Raw genomic sequence first — 21,937 nt, 5'->3', positions numbered from 1 at the left:
CTAAAAGTTATTTGTAATACATTTAGCTAATATAACTTTTTTTAAAAGAATTAATTGTATGAGGCAAATGTTTAACTAGTATTTTAATACATTGACTGCGCAACTGGGTTGCTATCGTACGACCTCGTGTAAGTGTTGGATGCGTCACCCGACCCGATATACATACATTATATTGTATTGTAGGTAATATATGTGTCCGGGTTTCACTGTCCTTACTTTGCTAAATGTTTAGTCATTCTAATGACCAATTTAATCAACAATCAAAACAACATCTATTTTCAAAATCAAGTGAACATTCTCAACTTATATACGGTACTGGTTATTAAGCGCTTGGCCTTACCTCAGATATTTATTTACGTTGATAAAGAACTACAAAGTGATTGTAGTAGCGGGCGTATAATTTACGAAGGCAATAAATAGTGTTTATATCCGTTATCGCGTTCAGATAAGTGACGGATAGAGTTGAATTGTTTGCAATTGCGATGGCATAAACGGTTGTATTATACAATACAAATCTTTAAAAATAAACGTTCCCTGTGGTGTCCGTGCAAATACCTCACACATGTTACCTTGTATCAAACGCTGCAATACTCATTACAATGTAAGTCACGTCACATATAATTGTCGTGTAATATTTCGCAACAGTTAAACCTACCACCCGCAGACTAAGATCGTTTTAGTTGAAAGCATGCACCTATAATAAGTAAATGATAAAAATAATTTGGATATGGCAATGTATTAGTTTGTATAAATAATTGTGATATTCGTACGGAAATTAAAGTTTAAGTAATATCAATAAAATAGTATTATTATGTAGGGGCCGTTAAAATCAAGACTAACATAGCAACCGAATGCGAATCTCGTTCCATTTCAGAGATTACACATAAATGGTGAACATTTTGGTAAATTGTCGCATCCATTTAGAACTCCTTTATAAGCACAACGATTGCTGCCCGTGTTTATATCGGCAATCACGTAGTTCAGCTTAGCGATAGTGGTTGTCCGTTTATAGATAGTGTGTCAATAATGAAAGGAAAGTGGCGCGCTTGGCCGTCGTTGGTAGGTCAGTGTCGGTCCACTAGCATTTACGTAACCTGTGTCATAAAGCACATCCATCGTGCCAATTTCTTACTTAACGATTTGTTTCATTCAGCTTATTGCTAACTTCGTGCCTTACCGGAATATATCAACGAAGTATCATCGACGTGTAATCCATTGCAGCAATAAAACAATCACTGTGTACATTAAATACCAGAAACGTTGATTTGCTCTCTCAGCCTTCTTCTTAATATCTGAACAGATTTATAGGGAACATGTTAATTTGTGTTTACTTTCGCTGCATATAAACATCTAGGCAGCTAAAAAAAGGATTATTTCCTGGGTATCAAAATGTGGATTTCGTAAAATAATTGAACATCTTCGAAATTGAAAGTTTCACAGCGTTGTGCAAGTGACCACACCACCGTCTCGTAACTTTGACTCACTCGCTCTGTACTTGCATAATGCAGATACGGGAATCTCAAATGTTTGTGATTGCAACATGCAGTGGAGTTCATAGGTCGAATTTCTCTCGTAGCGGAAGCGAATATAAATAAAGTGTCCCGGCAGAACGTCGGATACCTGTGTCTCGTTATCACCCACGGCGTTGAACTTCGCAAGGTCTCTCTGCCACTTCACTTCCTGCTTCGTGCACGAACCGAAACATCGCCTATTAAGCGCAGTGCACACTATAATGTTATACGGCACAATATTACACTCACAATGAAGCCCTCTCATTATTCTTCTGAATTGATGTGCCATCTTATAAATAGTAAAATTATGTTGACTAATGAAAGCCATAATAAAACTAACCTGTTGATTGTAGAAGAGTTTTGAAGAGAAACAATATCGCGTGTATACCGAGCTTATATCTAACTCACAATAGGTACGCATGACTTAATCCCCGTTCCGATAGTTGTTACAAAAAAGCTCTACAAAACCTAATTACGTAATAGTTACTATGAGACTAAGATGCCTACGGACGATAGAAGTAGCGTGCCGTGATACTTATAAGCTTAAGATTATTCAATTGTGGCCCGTGGTCCGTCATGCGTGACTATCAATCATACACCGACCGGTAATTGATTGGTATTCAACGTTTTATTCATACAAATTTGAACTTCTTAGTAGGGTACAATTAAGCAGTTGTATACTTAAATGAATACATACTTGGGCACTGCTTAGTTATTTTTTTGTGCTATGGTCATTTTTGGCTTTGACCTACTTCATTTTTTGTACTTAAACTGGTGATTTCTTGACTGGTATTCAATCTTAATAATCATATTGCCTTTATAATCAGTATACATAAAGTCAGATAGTATTTTCTGATACTTGATCAAGCCATAGGAAAACATTACTCTTGATTACATTTATTTATAAAGGTCTTCAACACGAATAGGCTTTGTTGAAATTACTTGATTTTGTAATTATAATAAGAAGCGTTTTATTCATTGAACATGAGTTAAATAGTGCAGTGAGCGTGATGTTTTAAATAACAGGTTTGAACAGGTGGAACTTGCCCTAACTGCATTCTATGCAACAATACTGTGCATTATCGAATCGGTGCTCCGTGCATCGGTGCTCACCGCGAGCGAAGCGTACCTGCGTGCTCAAGGGCCCGTGAAATGCGCATCACTACCTGCACTAATAACAGTATGCACCCAAATGCCAAATAAATATTATATACCAACCTACTTACGTATACCTAATTACATCTTAAAACATGGCTGCAATTATTGTCTTCGCTGATTCTCTTTATAGAAGATTTAGTACACGTGCAAATTAAATGACTGGTTTTTATAAAGCTTGGGTAATACAGTTGGTATGACTTGTGTTTAATGCTAGTCGCCTCCTCTATTTTGGTATGTGGATCGTTAAATAGTTTCGTAACTTCATACCTATCATGTTCCACGGCGAGTAGATCGGTAGAGCCACCACCGTGACAAATGGGGTGGTCTTTGCCATGACGTGGAAAGCCATGCTTCGATGAGCGGCACCCGTGGAAAACGGTTGCGATAACGAATATAAGTTTCACGTAATAGTAACTGACTTTCCATAGACGCTTGTATTACATAAATATTTGTAACTAACCAATTCCAAGATTTTATAATTGAGAGCTGAATCATTTTTTAAACCGTTCATATTGTGACGCAAATTGATAACGTATTCGAAACTAGTACACACACAGTAGGTACTCGGTTCAAAAGTTATCTGGAGTTCACCTCTTGGTTGATATCGTAACCTCGAGCTCTTATTTTATGACAGTTTGTTCAACTTATGTTACGTTTCATCACAGAGTATTTATTTACAGTTTGCTCTGAGTGAACCACTTTAATACTATCTGAAATGAATTTTCAGTTATGGCTCCAACTTATGCTCTCTATACGATTATTTTAATAAAATTGATCTTGGAAATAGACTGTTGAAAATGATAGGTGTCTTAATAGTGATATTATTCACATTAGGTAGTGAGTAGACGCAATGTGAACGCAGCTCGAGGCCACCGCCAGTGGTGCGCGCGGGCCGGGCGGGCGGAGGCGGCGCAAGCGCATCGATGCACTACGCTGACCCGCATGCGCCTCCAACGAAAGTGAAACTAGATGTAATCGCCCGCTTGTTCTCTATTTTTGTTTGTAATAGAACCGCTTGCTATTACTGCTTGCCAGCCCTACCTAGTAGGTAGCAAACTATCTATTAATTGATGCGTTTTGAACATGACCCGGTGCTGATCGACTCTTCATTTCATCTTCTTAGCTCTAACGCTTGTAACATCACTCTATGAGGTTTAATAACTCGAACATTAAATAGACTATAATCTTTGATCAACGTATTCCAAAATTTTGCGATGTCTGCAATAGCAGCCATTTTGCATTAACCGCCATAAATAATTTGATTTAAATACGCATTGAAATGTACACTCAAGTACATTTTGCGTCGTATGATCAAACACCCACATTAATCTTACCGCACTTAACAAGCAGAATGTGCATCCAAAATGCTTAAAAGCTAGATGTGCCATTTTCTATTTCACAATGTTGAAATTATTACAGAGATTGTTCACAACAAAGCCATAGTAGTATTTCAATACTTAAAACGTGTTTGTTATTATAGTTATGCCAAAGGATAGATGAATTGACTGATAGTCAAGCTTTTGTCATGTTTTAAATGACAATAGGTAGGTACTTTATGGTACAAGAAACAATTAAACGATTCTTCAGTGGAAAGTCAGCCACATTCAGTTCGCACTACTCGACAAAAAAAACTGCGCGTAAGGAACGGATGTTGCACATCTGTTGTTGGAGACATAATAACAAGTAATTAGCAAAGGAAGACGTCCAGCGGAGGCGTCCATGTTCACACAATGTGTCCCGCACGTTGGACCGCTTCCGTTGACTCCGCAGTCCCGGCCACATCTCACACCCCTCGCCAAAACCCCTAGAATGCCCGTTAATCTCAATTATTATTTTACGCTTTATACACTACTTAAGAAATTAATTTTTTTATTGGTAATTAAATTAAAAAGTTGATGTTTTGAAAATCATTACTTACAAAATGTCGACATTGATAATCATTTAAACCCGTGCTCGCAAGCAATGTTTTAAATGTAAAAAATATTCAAGCATAACAATAAAACACAAATTATATTGATCGTCGTATAGGTTTCTATTTTTATATCAGTTAACAAAAACACGTTTATAGGTTACAGTATTATATTAATTAAAGCCATTTAAACGTGTAGAGTGGTTGAGCGCTGTTGATGAGCCCATTCGCCTGCTCCTCCTACGAAGGTCAGCCGCTCACACACCTACTTACCTTACCACGACCATGCCGAGCGTTGATTGTGTTAAAACTAACTGATTGCGACATATATTATAATAATCTTAGCTTTGTTGTAATTATGACGTTATGTAGTATGAAAATAAATCGTAGTATGAAAATAAAGTTAATCTCGGTCGCGCACGTATTATTAATGTGTTATGAGGAGTGCGGTTTTACAGTGTCAATACAAACAAAATGTTTTTATAATATTTTGTTGTGAATCAATTTAATCTCTCCGCTCATTAAATGTTATGACTTGAGTTAAGGTTAGTAGAGACGCTCAAAATACAGCCTTAGGTTTAATGCTGAAATACATTATTTCAAAATTTACACAACTTTTTAATTTATTGGTTTTATTTTCTTAAAATTTTTATGTGTAGTGACTATAGAACTTAAGAATCTTATGATGATTTAGACGGTATTATTCCAATAAGTCCGCAACAAAGTGGGCGTATCGGCTGCGTGGCCAATGTGGCTAATCCACTATTTCAGTCAATTGTGAAAATATTGCCTAACGACGGCGGTTGCTGGCGCGGCACGTACCTGCCTACTAAACTGCTTACACTTGCCGAAACTCGCTTGCAACCCGTCACCATTGCGTCGTTAGACAACCTTCGATTTCTCCCATTTTAACACAATGTAATGTTTGTCCGTCAAAACCAATTTCGATGACCACGTCTGTTAAAATTTACGCAAATCATAGTTTCCGCCATAATAACAATATTAGGCAATCTCACACTTATCTGGTGGCAAGCAATCGACTGTGGTCAGTTACATAAAACCCAAATTTTTACACTAACCCATTTAATAATATTCAAATTGCTCTTGTCAAAGTCAATTTGAATTAGTATAAAGAAAATTCGAATCAGCGGTTTGCTATTCATATACGAATAGGCTTGGCTATGGCAAAATATGTTAAAGATTGAACAGTATCAGCAACTTAAGCGAGATGCAGGATATCTATGAAATTCTTACAAAACAATATGAAAATAACACGCCATTCCAAATCGGTTATTAATGTACACTCACCAAGTTCAAGGACATTTCGTTACTAATGCTCATTTGCAACAAATAAAAAAAAACAGCGCCAATACATGCATGGAAAAATCCCAAATACTTACATATAGGTAGTTTCTTTCGCTTACGTTTATGACTGTTTACATGATGCTTATTAAAGTTACGAAACAGTGTGGGTCATAATTATGGAAAGAGAATGTCTCGTCACAGTCTGAGACCAAGGCTTCGTTTATTAACAAAGCTACTGAAGATACAACGCTAATGTAATCTGAATTGTCCTTGCTTAGTCCGTGTATAGAAACGCTGTAATTTTGGGTGATTATGTCAGCTGTTCCAAAGAATGCGTCGGCGTAACAGAGCTTGTGGAACATGTATTGTTTTGTGGAGTATACGTAACGCACGTGGGCACTTGGATCTGCAGCGGAGAAAGTGGCACAGCCGGCGGCAAGGCCGTCTCGTCGCGTCCCGACCTTCGCCGTTGCACTTCCGGGATCCGTTCACTTAAATACAATCCTCAATATTATATAAATATTATTTCTTTTCACCGATCAGACTATCTTAATATTTTTAGGTAGAAGTTTAAGTGTTCGTCTCCAGCTTTACTTCCATACATCATAGTTTATGATTCCAGGTTAAGTAACATAGGCAAATCGAAGGTCTTTCATCGACAAACCCTTATCCGTTTGGTTGTTTAACAGCTTTGCGTAAACGGCATCGTTTCACAAGTCATTAATTACAAATGAAATCGAATAAGTAATCAAGAACGGGACGATTAAACATCACGTAATAAAAACACTAAACTTATACTTCTCTCTAATTGCTTTCGACCTCTACATGCATTTATTTTGAATATTTTACTGAATACTAAGAAGTAGTGACTGTTACTTTTTGTGAACAAACATACAGATTAAGATAGTTTTTAGTTGACATATGAGTAGTTGGAGGTTTTTGAAAAACGGGTCGAGGGAATCTAACATTCATAACGATGATTAAATCGATTGCTAAACACAGGTCGCGTGACAGTCGCTATATGTGATTGCTACATCAGCAGTCGCGTGCATCACGCTGTACTAACCGTACCGTAGATCCGCACATCTAAATGTCTCACATACATATTTGCTTTAAACGTATAATTACAAAAAATCTCGAACATGCTGCCACTATATCAGTTTCACACCAGCTCACACCATTTTACTTTTGTCCATTCATATATCAACATATGATATTAGGTAGTTGTCTTCTTTGTAAGGATCAGCAGTTATATCTTGACTCTTTTGTGTTCTTTGCGTTTGTGTCAAATATTGTTAACTATTCGTGAATCGATTGCGCTATGAAGTAAAATATAAATACATACGAAGAACATGGACGATTTAGCCACATTGTTATAGACGCACTAGTAGTGAGCTAGCAATACTCGATGCCTCGATCTTATATTATTAATCAGAGTCCGGATCTTAATGTAGAGTGGAGAATCAACACGCAAGCCACGGACTCGCCAAACGAGTTATGTTATAAATAATTAATTAATATTTGGCCGGCGAACTCTTTGTAGCTTCAAGGTCGCGGCAGCTGATCTTCAATATTAGTCAATTCGCTTCAAGTTATTCGTGAATACACGTCGTATTTTATTGGAATTCGTGCAAATAACCGGCATACATTGCTATAGCATAGGAATACTGTGACTAGTATTTCAAGTTCAACCTACATTTTTCCTGTCATTTTGTTTTCGTTTTTAAACATGACAAGTACAATATTTATTTTTATTGTGTTGTCCGTTATTTTACCCGTAAGTTAAATGTTAACTATTAGGGATAAGGGTTAAGGTTGTGCAGTACGCTTCTTGACCCTATCGCTCAATCCAATATCATTGTAATTTGCGCATAGATGAAGATTTCCATTTTGTTATTAATCAAGTTCAATCATTGAATTTATAATCATCAATATAATACACGGCCAACAAAGCTAATGCTATCTAACATTAACAGATTTATAATCCTGTCTATCTAGTCGTAATGTAATAATTCAATATGAATACGTAAACTGAAGCATTTTAAGCATTCGGTAGTTACAAGTTTACAAGGCAAACTTGTAGCCGGACTTCCAATCAATGGTTTAATCATTGTGAACATAAAACATTATGCCTTTTTATTTTAGATACAGAGACTTACAGACATTATCTTTACTAAAGACTTAATTGTAAGCATAAGCATGGCTCAAAATTATGAATGTAACATATTAAATATAAAAATGCTAATATTACTATTACCAAAAAAATAAAATATGGATGTAAAAAAAAATGTTGCATAAAGTCATCCATCCCGTCTAATTTATAAATTCTAGGTCGAGACCCTGTAGATTTTGATGAGTGAGCTAGTTTGAATGAAAGATTCATTGAAAGGCCGCGGTCGTATGTAGGTAATCGTATAGACTCACATAGTGTCAGTACTTGTAGTATTAACTACAGAATTTATATAAGTGTAAAACAATTTACCAGTAATAACATTTTTAGCTAGCGTGTCCTTGTCGACTGGTTCATTGTCTTACTTCACCTAATCTCACGCCTAATTAAGTTTAGACGCATGTAGCAATGACTATAATGATTAACTAAATGCAATCAACGAAGCCAAGAACTAAAAAATGTGTCTAGGTGTAAAGGCACCCTGTCTTTTGTTAGAGTATAACGATTTAATTGTTTGTACCAAAATAATATTGATCATAAACTCTTGTACTTTTCCATGTGCAATTCAGTAAGCACAGAAACTATTTATGTAGTAGCAATGTAAACAGTAGCGCGATACGCCTGCTGAATTAATGTCCCCAATTCAATTGATGTGTTTCATTAGCACAAGTGGCCCCGATTGCTTCGTTGATCGAGCCCGACGATCGTCGCAAAACCGAGGCGCCACGAATACTTGTAGTACTTGTGTTATACCATGACACGTGATGATGAATTCATGTTGTAATAAGGAAGTGGGGTGAGAGAGCTTACGACCAAATTATATGTCGTATTATTAATAGTTAAAACAGTTGGCTATGTTCCTTAAAACAATGACCGCTGTCGGTTTCTATCATTTGTAGACTCAACTAGTTGTTTTGTAATAACCTATCTTCTTCCTTTATCTTGGTGGCCGTCATAAACACAAAAACTAAGTAATGTAAAAAAAGTTTATTTGCACACTCACTGACAATGTTCATTAAAATTACCAAGAATACTACTAAATCTTTTCAATTTACTGCAATCTCGCTAACAGCGAACCTCGTTCGGTCAATAAGATTGTGTTGCTAAGTTCGTGATCCGCACAAGACCTTCGCGCGCTGCCGGGTTCAATTAGAGATCACCCAGTTGCGTTAGAAACGAAGTCTTCCATTACTGACTCGGGTCGTGACACCGCACGTCTCAACCTGGTGGCGTAATATCAGTATTGTTGTCAGTCATTTTCACGTGCAACTAACTTTATAGTTAATTGCGCGGAATGAACATAAAGGTAGACACTTATTCCATACATACTCGTAACTATGAGCTAAAAATGTGGGCATTATCGCGCCGTATCGCTACGTGTGAAGGACATGCGAACAAAACATTGTTGCTATCGAATTTTCTGTGTGTCAAATGTATGGGAGCTCTATAACTTAATGGCTTAGCTTTGACTGTTTGATAAAAATGTTTTATGTTGGTTATCCTATGGAGATCCTTACAACACTACTCGGTACTACAGTTTACTTTAATAATACACAATTATTATCATTATAGTGTAGAGAATGATATTCACTTATTTAAAAACTTTGTTGTTGTTTACTTTAAAAGACTTTTCCTGAAGATATACTCTATAATTATGTATTGTGTAATTTACAATCAATCTCAATTATAAGCAGTACGTTGCTTTAGCAAACATCAAGAAGGCACTGTCTAATATCATCAATGTAATCAGTTCAGTAATACCGGCCGTCTCCGTAAGTTTTCCGGACGACTAGCGGAGTACATTTTACTTTCTTATAGGAAGTGCTATCGCTTTCAATGGAGACCGGTTGAGAATATCTACTCGTTGGATATATTGGGGTTGTTTGCGTTTAAATTGTAAGCAACTATTGCTATTGCCGAGACAGGAAATAACCGAATAAGTACGTCGTGATTGTTCATAATATAGTCCAGTTGTTATATATCTATAAGAGAGTTACTTTTTAATAGCTATTAGTCTCTTCAGTTAGAACTAAGTTGTACATTTTTTCTTTGTAATATATCATAAACTTGTATTTATTTTGATTTTCTTTTTTCCAGGTGAGTTTCGAATCAGACTTAAATGAACACCAGGTTTCATCAATCGTAAGTTATAGAATAAGGTATTTTATAAAGTACATGTCGAAGAATTTAGGTTTTAGATTTTAAAACCAATTATGGTGATAGGAAATCATCAAAAAGAGCGAATGACAGTGATGCTTAAAAGTATGTTAGTGTATTTTTGCTTAATTTGTGTGCACGGTTTGCTGAATCTATCTCAGTTAAGGGGATCCGTTGTTACTTTGTAAAAACTAGGGAATAAAATAAACCTTTCAGTTTCGGAAGTACTTAGATGTAGTAAGATCACACATATTTTTGAAAACTGCATAAACATTGCAAAACTGACAAACGAATAGATAAAAAATAATATCTCTTGTTTGCATATTTAGTGATCTAAACAATGGAGGCAGACCCGTCATATTCAAATGTCTGATAACTTTCTAAGATCATTACAAATTTAATAATGTAGACCGGTCTCGTATCGTATCGTCTCGCCCACATCGGCGATTGTCACTTCTTTTCCGAGTGACTCAAAAAGGGCCGAATATACGCGTATTAGTCACAGAAAATGATTTTCTATTGTACCTATTATTTCTCCGTGAGTCATACATGTCGAACAATTTGCGGGGAAAGTATAACCCGGTAGTATGACGCAACAATAAAAATTACACGGACAAAGGAATTGTTACAGCTAGACACGTCGTTGACGTAAGGGCCAGTTTGTCACTAATGACCGCTTCACAATGATCCGTTGTCATGACGTTCAAGATAACATGTTACACACCATAAATAGTAAACATAGAAGGTACTTACTAATGTTATTCTTCGCTCATGTAATACAGAGAACAGGCTTACATTTTGTTTGAAATTTTAAGAGCCAGCTCCGAATGTATACAAGTTCTTATGCGCTAGAACCTTTAACAATCTGATCAGGTACTCTTGTAAAGTCAAATACAATGTTATTCGTATGCAAACGAATCTGTCCATCAGGTAGTTTTGCAAATCAACCCTAATGCAGCGGCGTCTTGTTGCATCTATAAATATGGAGGTGCTAAAAGCGGCCCGGCCGGGGGACGTGCTTCCTCTGCTTTGAGCGGCCGGGGGGTAAACATAGTCGAGTTGAACGAAGCCCTTTGTTGACATTTGCTTTACGGCCACGCTCCACCTCGAGTCGCGAGCTTTATGGCGCGCGCGCAATAAACAGAGCACTCGTAGCCGACACGCCAGCGCGTGCAACGCTAACGTCGAGCACGTCGATTGAGGTGAACGTCTGCGCACACGACGACGCGTCAGGCCCACCCGCCAACACGCCACGCCTCGCACAACCGCCGCAACCAGCCACTAACAATTACTGAATTTACACTAAGCATTGTTTCATATTCTTTTAACATTCGGAAACTTTAAATAAAATCTACAAACTAAGGATATTTTACATTTTTAGCAACATAGCGTAAGTTGGCAGGACATATTATTATTAGGTATATAGGGTAAACCACCCAGTAGTCAGCCTTTTAGTGAAAATGTCAATTTGATTTAGCCATATTTTTAACATTTACTACTAGATGTAAAATCATTAGTCATTGTATGAAAGGTAATTTATTAAACTTTAAGAAAAAAATAAAAAAATATCATATTTATAAAATTATTATGGAAAAAATCCACATTAAACAAAATATGGCACTTTTTACCAGTAGTCAGCCCCATTTCGCCAGTAGTCAGCCATGTCTTACCCAGTAGTCAGCCTCTTACTTACTCAATACAAATGTTCTATTTTAAATATATTTTTATTGAAATCTCCAGGAAATAAAGCACATTTGCAATAATACCATGCAGTACAATTTATGCATCCATTAATTTTTAACCCCCGACGCAAAAAGAGGGGTGTTATAAGGTTCGACGTGTCTGTGTGTGTGTCTGTCTGTCTATGGCATCATAACTCCCGAAAGGATGCAGTGATTTCAATTTAGTTTTTTTTAATTAAAGGTGACATATGTGCGAGTGTTTTTAGACATGTTTGATGAAAATCGGTGGAGCCGTTTAAAAGTTGTAGTGGGTTAAAGTGGGGAGATTAACCGAATGTCTGCAAATTTACTCGGACGGGGTCTTAAATGGCTTCGCATGCTGAGAAAGCTGGTGGTGGGAAAGTCAGAATGGCTTAACCTAACCACCAACCTATAAAAAGTATGAAATAAAAAAATATATTGTGAAATCGGGGGTTTTCAAGATTTTAATTTATAGTTATTAGCACTTAGGTAATTGATTTCTAAATGTTTTCTAGTCAATCTTTCTTCACACGGTTCACAGCGATAAAAGTTTATTTTCTGTTCCTTTATTCCTTCTGTTTTTCAACTCTCCCCAATCTACAAAAGATGCTCTCTTCTATAAAACTATTTTAGCTTTCTTGATGTGTTGAAACATAAGTCAATGGTAGGCTAGGAAATAGAAGGTAGTTGATAGAAGTGACTGGTATCATTCCTTTCTTTTCTCATTTCCCAAAATTCCTTCGTGTTTCGGAAGGCATGGTAAATTGTAGGTCCCGGCGGGCATTCAAGGATCTCTGGCAATCGTTGCCATTAGTCAGAAGCTTGAAAATCTGATAACCAGTCTTATGGTAATCGTGGTATAGCCCAGGTAACTGGGTTGTGGAAGTCATATAGGCAGTTGCTCCATGTAAAACACTGCTATTCAGCTGCATCCGGTGAAACTGGAAGCTGATTCCAACATATCGTGACCAGTTTCTTAAGGCAGTCATTTGTTTTTGGGAGTGCACTTAGTCTAGCTTACAAAGCCCCGTATGGTACGGGGCATTTGTGCGACTATTAAACGATTTCGGACTTGTAGTGTCATAATAATGTGTGAAATGCCAAGTACTCGACTCGTTTCCATGATTTTCATAACATTTCTGATCGCCACCATAGCACATGACAATTATTCCTCTTTATACAGATCTTTTGGTCTTTTTGATATGATACTATTCGAAAACAAGTAACTAAGTTTTGTGCCAACATAGCCGTCCACAATTTTGAACCTTAATGAAAGGATTTAAGACCCAATTTCATTTAGCAAAACTGACGGCCGACTATGGGATATGTAGGTCCAATGGTCGGCCTCATGAAATTCACTGACTTTATATGCGGCCGACTACTGGTAAAATACTATTTTTGTCTTAGAAGAGTTTAGCTCAACGCAATAGTTATGTTGAGAAGTATTCGCCCTGTTAATTTCAACCACATATATGAGAATTGCAAAAAAACCAGTAGTCAGCCACTCATGGCCGACTACTGGATCAACCTCATATTTTGCAAACCCAATAGTCGGCCACGTTAATTTATAATACAAAAGACAAATAAAACGCCTGCAATGCATGATTTTATCGAAGATAAACTATTCAATACTAGCATAAAATATCAATTCGTTCCATATTGCATCAAATTCATTTAAAAACATGCCAAAAACTAAAACACGAATCCTTAACAAAAAAATAGCAATGGCGACGTTTTTGCCCATGTCTTTCATGGCAGTTCATAAGAATGAGTGTAACACGTCAACCTGCCATGCTATCGAATCGTAATTGTGCATATTAGTCAATAAGATTATACAGATTCGATTAATGATTATTTTATTGGTCTTTACTATTTTCTACACTAATTATATGGATATAAAGCCTGTAAAGGCTGACTACTGGTTGGGGGCTGACTACTGGGTGCTTTACCCTACATGAACAACGTTTTGTGATGAATTCTCGAAAGTGGTGCTGAACTACGTGATTTCCTTTCCGCTATGTTAATGATTACGGACTTACATGTTCAAATACATTTCCATTGTTTCGTCTAATATAATAAACCAGCAGACAATCGTTTGGTAGGTGTTCGTAATATAAATAAAGAGAAGCGGTTGACATGTGATGGCATTTATACCTTAGCCGGAGTGTTCTCGCATTGCAATCACGACGTGGTGCCCATCTGCATGCGTGCGGTACGCCGAGCGTCCGGTCTTACTCATCTAACAGTCGCTAACTATGTGAATTGTTGTCGATACGCTTACCATGTTCATATTACACGGTGTATGTTTTGCTAATCTTATATTACAAAAGTAAGTTCTGCCATCGTTAACAATTTATTCGTAACGATTTCCATTCCTGTATTTATCATTTAACATACTGATCTCTTTATATTAAGATCTCCTACAAAGTTCAATTATAAAAAATATGTATTATCTCTGGCACAATTATTTAAAAATAATAAACAGATAGTGCTCTGTAATAAAGTCCAGTTTATAAATAAAAGTTGAGCGACACAATTATCTCGTTATTTGAAATTATGTATATGGCAGCCGTTTTCAACGGATGTCTGGAACTCTGGACTATGTGGGAGACATGAATCGTTATTGCGTCGCTATTTTAACATGTTTCATAATTGTATTGACGTTGCGCGCGGTTAGTTGCCGGCTGCTAGACTAATTGTAGTAAAATGCGGCACTCAAATAACCATAAGTGTTCTCGATACACCACTAAGTAACTACGCAGTGTCGTCGTGTGAATCATATTGAAATATAAAATTATTGTTCACGATTTTGATGCGCACAAAAGATGTTTATTCCTATGATAGGAGTAAAATTTCTATCTCATAAATAATTTTTACACCAAAGTAGATACAAAGGGGTCTGTCGACGACCGTCGACAACTGTAGGCAAACTAAAATAAACGAGCATAATATGTGAAACCAAGGGGCGACGTCAAGAACTCTGAAAGGTTAATGACTACTCTGGTCATTATTGAGAGATTGTTGTTAGGTCTCTGTCAGAGGGGACCGCAACATCTCGACTGTGATCGTTTTCGCGCAATCATTCAATAAACGTGATGGGATCAATCGCCAAGACCCTCGCTTGACTCCTCAGAGAAATGAACCAATTCTAATAGTGGATACTTCAATGCAACGTTGTCCGTTACATGTAACATTTTACAGAGCATTGGTAACAAGAGACAGTTCTTACTTTTTGTTGTCTCTCAGTGACGTTCAAAACTCAGACTGCCCGAGAGTTTTAAGTCGTTAAAAGTTCATTTAAATATAGAACGCATTTGATTAGAACCAATTAACGTTCAATTAAGCAGTTCTCTTGTTTGAGTTATATCGCCGTATCAATTGTCGCGAGACACTCTGTCTTAATGATTCGAATTCATGCTCGTTACGCTTACTAAACGTAGGTCACGTTACATAGAGTGAAACTGGCAGAATAACGTAAAAACTTAATCACAATGAGTATTTAGACGATGGCAATTAAGGTTGAGACCTTGTTAATCTAGAGTCATAGGTTAAGGCTCTAAATTGTTTATCAATAGACTGCACTGTAAATAAATTTGTGATGAGCGTTCGATAACGTTTTTGTCACAATAGCAACACTCATTTGAATTGTAAAGTTTGAACTCTGAATTTGCTTGGATGTAATATGGATATAAGTAACCCAAATTCGCGTTCTTTGTTGCTCCTGCCAATGCCCCCGGAGGTTATCTGGAAAGTGAATATATTTAGCGAGACCTCGGGCTCGAAAAGCACCGGCACTAAAGTAGAGGTGTAAATTTTCAGTGATTGCCAACGTAAATACACAGCACCCGTAGTAGCATGCTCCGAGTTCGATGACCTTCTCGTGTTTAATAACTACATACAGATTTTTTTAAATTTAACCGAGTCTTGCTATTGCTCGCTGTGGCATGTTTGGCCCATAGATGATATTATAGTATTATGTATTATTACAAATCATGTCATGAAAATTCTCACATATTATTTTCGCTCATTGGAAAAGTCGTTGCCCTCAGTTTACTTTGGTAGGTATTATTGTGAACATCTGAATATTCACCACTAATGTTTGTTCTTTCAATACTTTACGACTGTAAATGTAGAATGCTTATGTCATTCTTTAGCGACAGAATATATTTTTCATTTCCACGCAGTTTCTTTGTGTACATAATGACGTGGTTTGTTTTTTGTAACTTCCTTAAAAAAGTTAGGAACAATATTGATTACTATGAGCAAAGCTTAAAATAACTACACCATAAGACATTATGCAATCGCCAGCTACCATAGTAATGAAGAGTACAAACACTAGCTCGAGTTGTCGGCGTGTTTGTCACGTTGACAACATCGTTCGCTAACGATAACCGTACACATGGCAGCATCAGGCGCGACCTGTGCCTGTAGCTGTACGCACATCTAGAAATGTTCCCTAAACCATATTTTACCAAAGCCCATATTTACCAAACAAACACTCGTTACAGTGTTATGAATTAGTTTGTTGCCCCGAAAAGTGTAAACTGTTGACGTTACTGGTAATAACTATACATAAAGTTGTTTTAATATATTATCCGTGTACACAGTCGTGGTGTTCGGTCCGGTGTTTGATTGCCCCTAAGCTCGAACGCAACAACCGCGGCCATTTGAAATCGACAGTGATTACAATTTTCCCTGGAGCTCGGTTGCGCGAGCGCAACGTCCGATGGAAAGCAGCGTTTAACCAATGTTCCGCTCTGATAACTCTCTAATTACGCCTCGACCGTTTTCCGTCGACACTTGGCCGCCACCAACTTAACCCCTGGCTTTTCACTGCAACATTTCACCCGCGATTGTACTGCCACGCTCATTTGTCTGCTTCACTTTCGCCTTAGACATTACTATACGGTTGCTTTGTTTCTTCATACTTAAGTGTTCTGAAAACTATTAATTATTTATTTTATTCTGTTCGTTTTGGAGCAGGAAACTTTTTACTTCTTCTTATCCCTATCTATGTTTTCTGACTGCTTAATGCATTTTACAAATACAAATTAGAATAAAACAGTCGCCTAGGAATCGTTGCAAAGGAGCACCATATGAGCAGTCGATTATAGCCTTAAGACCAGACAATAGATGCTCATACACCACTAAAAGCATACGTGTGTAATTGTTTACCCACCGTTGGCTCTTAACCGCAAGGCTTAACGTACACTAAAGTACTTTGTCGGTATGAGCCATTAATACGAAAATCATCGGCTGACTGGTACACATTCTAGTTCTTCATTTACTTTGTAATGGTTAAAGATTAGCTGAAACATAGAAATAACATAGAACCCAATATGTTAAACGTTTATTCGATCATCGAGAGCAGTAACATGTAATAATTTGTTCGTTGTATTCCAAAACACAAGTGTTTGCGTGTTTACGATCCCCGGACGAGGCAGAGGCGAATAGAATATACAATGACGTGTCATTCACATCGATTGAGGCCGCATACAAGATGCGGCGTATCATACATTATGTATAGAGCTCGTGTTCCGCGTCGAGCTCTGATCCGATCCGACCTTCACGCTGATCTCGTCTCGGTACAGCACCCAAGACAAATTTTGGTATAAACTGGCCAAATTTCGCAACCCTTGTCTTAGCTGAAAGTGTCTGTAATATATCTCTGTGATGCGAACTAACTACCTAATTGAACGTAACACGACGTAGAAACCTTACAGATCATGAATAGATCAGTATAGGAGTACTGTTATCTAACACGACACGCGCCGACCGTTGCCCCTCGCGGCGTGAAGTGTCGTCAAATAACTCGACGACAATTATTCTTCATAGTGGCGACGCGACAGCGATGCCTGAACAATAGTGCACAATCACCGCGATTGTGCCGCCGCGCCCGTGTCAACTGCCTCTCGCGTGAACATCAGCATTGTTATGGTGATGCTCCGTAGCTTCAGGTTCGACGCTCTGTAAAAACAAAAGATGCCTTTTACCATTTGCATCTCTAAACGTATAGAACGGGAATATTGATGGGAATTAGGAAATTTACCGAAATAAATAATTCATGGTAGAGGATACAAGACGACCATTCGCCTTTATAAACTTAACATTAAATTTGATACACCCTGGGGCTTTAATAGCACCGTTTTGAAGTTGGGTTAATTGGTAATATTAACCATTTCAATACAGAAACCATTTGTGAAAACGAGATGAATACGGGCCATTCCGAGCAGGTAGACGAAGGAACCAGCCCGCGGGGTAGTTTTTTTTTACTAAAGCAGGTACCCGACCCTTCTAGGCAGACCGTGTACATTTTTTCTACTACACAAACACATTTACAATAATGTCACGAAAAGGCGTATTTTGCTTTTTTTGGCACCAGGTTTTTTGTTGCATAATTTTTTAGTTCTTCTGAGTATGTTGTATGCAGTATTTGACTGATCAATAATAATTTCTTAGTGATAGTCCGATAGGAAACTGAAATTGATTTTTATGCTCGTACGCGGCTTTTAATTATTTCAAAGGCTTAATACTAATAATTTGTTTTATCTTTTTTCAGAACCAAACTCGGCCAGTGCAGACTATGAATGGGACACTGAGCGGCTCCCTCGGACCAGTTGGTGCCGGTGCGGTGTCCGGCGGTGTCAACTGGGAACATCATCCAGTGCTGGCCCGCGCCACATCTGTACCTGCGCGCCGTGCCCTCGCCGGCCTGCTGGACCGCCTCGGCCATCGCCAGCTTGAACGCACCACAAGCGAACCTGCGCCTCCTCCACCAGCAACCAGCAGATACAAGACAGAACTCTGCAGGCCATTCGAGGAAGCCGGAGTATGCAAATATGGTGACAAATGCCAATTCGCACACGGAATACGTGAACTACGTAACCTTCAACGCCACCCCAAGTACAAGACGGAGCTGTGCCGTACGTTCCACTCTGTAGGCTTCTGTCCATATGGACCCCGTTGCCACTTCGTGCACAACGCGGAGGAAGCGCGGCGTCGTGAACCTTCATCCCCTGGAGGTTCGTTGGCGTCGCTTTCATCTGGTGGTTCGATGGCTTCGTACATGAGTGATGGGTCCCGCTCGCCACGCTCCCCGCATTCGCCCCTCGCGCCGCAGTCTCCGCTAGCGCCGCACTCGCCTCCCGCGATGTCCCCGCCAGCACACGCCACGGCCTTCGCTTTCCGCCGCACGCACTCGCCTGACCCAGAAGAAGAACGACTCCCCGTGTTCAACCGTCTGTCGTCCGCGTTCGGCGACCTCGTCATCGCCTAGGGCCGTGCGCTAGCCTAGTCCTAAGTTAACTTATACCGAACATAGCTTAAGGATCGTCCGTCACCTTAGTGCCTACTCGACGTCTTCCAGCCAGCGCCCGAGCGACGTCCCGCTCGTCGCGCCTCGCGCACACGCACACCCGCTCAACGAATGATCTCCAGTTTGTCGATGCTATTTTGCTACTTCGCCTTGTAATTTATAAAGTTAACGAAACGAAGTGTTTGCTGGCGTCTCGAAAGTTTGCGGTGTGAAGTTTAGTGGTTTTGTACCTACATTTTTTAGTTATCGGCACGCACTTGTAAATGGCACCTTATAATATTAGATATTTATTGTGTAGCTCGCGGAAGTCTTCCCGATGATCCTCCGCCGAGCGGTGGTCTCTGTAAAGTTAGCTTATAGAACATTTTATTTATTTCGTACTGCCTATCCGCGCTCGGTACTGTACCGCGAGAAGGCGCTCGTGATCTATTTTTAAGGGTTTAAGATAATAATTTATTATTTATTTTGAGTCTCTTTAACTGTAATAATTATTTTATTTTGTAGCTAGCCGCTGCGATGCCGCACCGCATACGGACGAGGCCCGCGTCGACGGGACGTGGCTCGTTTTCAATCCAAACTCGACTGATTCTGTACCTGACCCCATATCACCTGCTAAGAAGTACCATTACTATACCCATATATACATACATGATACGTACAGAATCAATCGATCATGACTCGGGAGCTCGATAGGCTAGTGGAACAAATAATAAAATTGTATCCTCTTGTAATCTCGAATATTATAAAAGCGACCTCGCAGGCAAAAACCGAAAGTGCTCATTTGTGGCGGCGCACCGCATACGATAATCGCAGGCTAGCAGACACCGCTAGCGATCTCATCCGTGCCCCATCTGAGAACTATCGCATGCACGACCCGGCTCTCAGTCTGCGAAGGATTTTTTCATTTTGCCTCGTGCGAGGAGGACGAGCTGGCCCGAAACCGGTTTCAAGTTTTGGTGATTATTTTTTAGTGGCCGTACCGCACTCGACGGGATAGTACTGCCAGATACTTCTTATCTTTACAAAAAGTTTACTGCTGTTTTTAAAGCCTGGATTTCATATATAAGATCTTTGAGACCATCGTAACTACAGATTGTAGGACTACTTGCCAAAAATATTCATAAATAACGTTGTCTTCCAAAATATCACTTTATATTTATCTGGAGTTCTACAATTCCAGATTTTTTGGTCCTACATCCTGAATGTTCAGTAAATTGTATCTGGCAACGCCATCCGGAGATTCCTCCCTCGAGGGGCGTCTCGTCCGCCTCGCAAAAACACTCGCCTGCCGAACTACCGAGCTCTCGTACATGGTACACTATGTACCGATAAACCTGTATAAAGATATGACACAATAATATATGAAACATGTTTATACAATTGTTGAGGCGAGCGGTCGCCGAGCGGGGCGCGGGCGGCGGCACCGGCCGCGCGTCCGCGCACCGCCTAACGTGTGCCTTTTACTTTATAAACGAGATAAATCGATTTATTTAATTTTTAGTTGATCGAGATAGATTATTGTTTATTTATTGTCTCCTTTTGAATATAATATTCAAATTGGCACAGTTATTACTTTAGTCCTACTTTGACAGAGCTAAGTGATTAGTTTCCAAGTAGCATAGTTTTCTTTTGAATTTAAAGTGTGATATTTTATAATATTTATATAAAACAAAGTTTAAACTTTTAATTAAGGGACCAATGTAAGTGATTAGGAGAAATTCTGATAGAACCATCGTTCGCTATCGATTCTTACCAAGAGACTGTATCCTCGCGCAACATATTGATGATATTTTTGTTACATGTCAGATCTACGAGTTATTTTATATTACAATAAAACAACATTTGACCAATACTGGTTTTGTGTTTAATTGTCAGCTTTATAGAACCGAGATGGTATTTTATTTTGTTTACCTATTTTTATTATTTTAGTTTCAGTTTTTCTCCATTTCTTTGCGAGTCGTTGCATGGTGACCACAAGATAATAATTTTGTACCTAATGTTAAGGAATTTTTAGTTTTAAGCGTTCATAAAGATCACGATTATTATTTATTATCAGTTCATTACAAATTATAAACCATTAAAACTGATTTATTTAATTTCTTTTGTATTTAAACCGACATTTAAGTTGTACGATTTCTTGTAACTTAATGTTAGTAATATATCATGAGTCATATAATATAACAGGTTAGTTTAGTAACTACGACACTTGTAATTAAGTATTTAATTTTTTAATTTAATTCCAATTGTAAGTTAATCTTCCAAAAAATGACTACTTCGTATTCTATTCTCTTTTGGACAAACAAATTAAGTATAAAGCTTAATTATGACATTTTTCTTGTAAGTTTCCTTATTTCCATCTGCATTTTTATTGAATTATAGTCAAAATAATGTTTAATTAATTTTGTTTTTATTTTTGTTTTCTTCCCTATCCCTGTTTTTCCTTTATTATTATTTTACAAAATATGCACTCTTTGAAATCGATTTCAATCGATTAATAATATATTTTCGGCATTAAGGTTGTCAGTATTTATAGCCACTCTGACATCACTGCCATCTATACAGAATCTGGCAGGAAATGACTGAAAGTAGAGACGGGGGCAGGAGTTTGGACTCTCCCACTGACGTATATTTTCTAAGCCAGGCGAAAATCTGTTTCTCTAACTGTTAAGATAATGTTACCTTTACCCAGCATTTAAAATACAGAAATAC

General features: G+C 38.1%; 1 protein-coding gene across 1 annotated transcript in view; it reads left to right on the top strand.

The window, feature by feature from the left end:
• Positions 1-21,623, top strand: part of Tis11 (Tis11 zinc finger protein) — a 31,940-nt gene extending 10,317 nt beyond the window's left edge. Inside the window, exon 2 of the mRNA XM_076121151.1 lies at positions 18,473-21,623. Within this exon, the coding sequence (XP_075977266.1) occupies positions 18,473-19,189 (717 nt within the window). The 3' untranslated portion in view covers positions 19,190-21,623. The remainder of the gene's footprint in view (positions 1-18,472) is intronic.
• Positions 21,624-21,937: the final 314 nt, after the last annotated feature.

The sequence above is a fragment of the Anticarsia gemmatalis genome, chromosome 12 (assembly GCF_050436995.1).
Source record: "Anticarsia gemmatalis isolate Benzon Research Colony breed Stoneville strain chromosome 12, ilAntGemm2 primary, whole genome shotgun sequence".
NCBI classification, from domain to species: domain Eukaryota; kingdom Metazoa; phylum Arthropoda; class Insecta; order Lepidoptera; family Erebidae; genus Anticarsia; species Anticarsia gemmatalis.
Note: the sequence above shows the minus strand (reverse complement) of the source record. Positions and strands in the feature narration are given on the sequence as shown.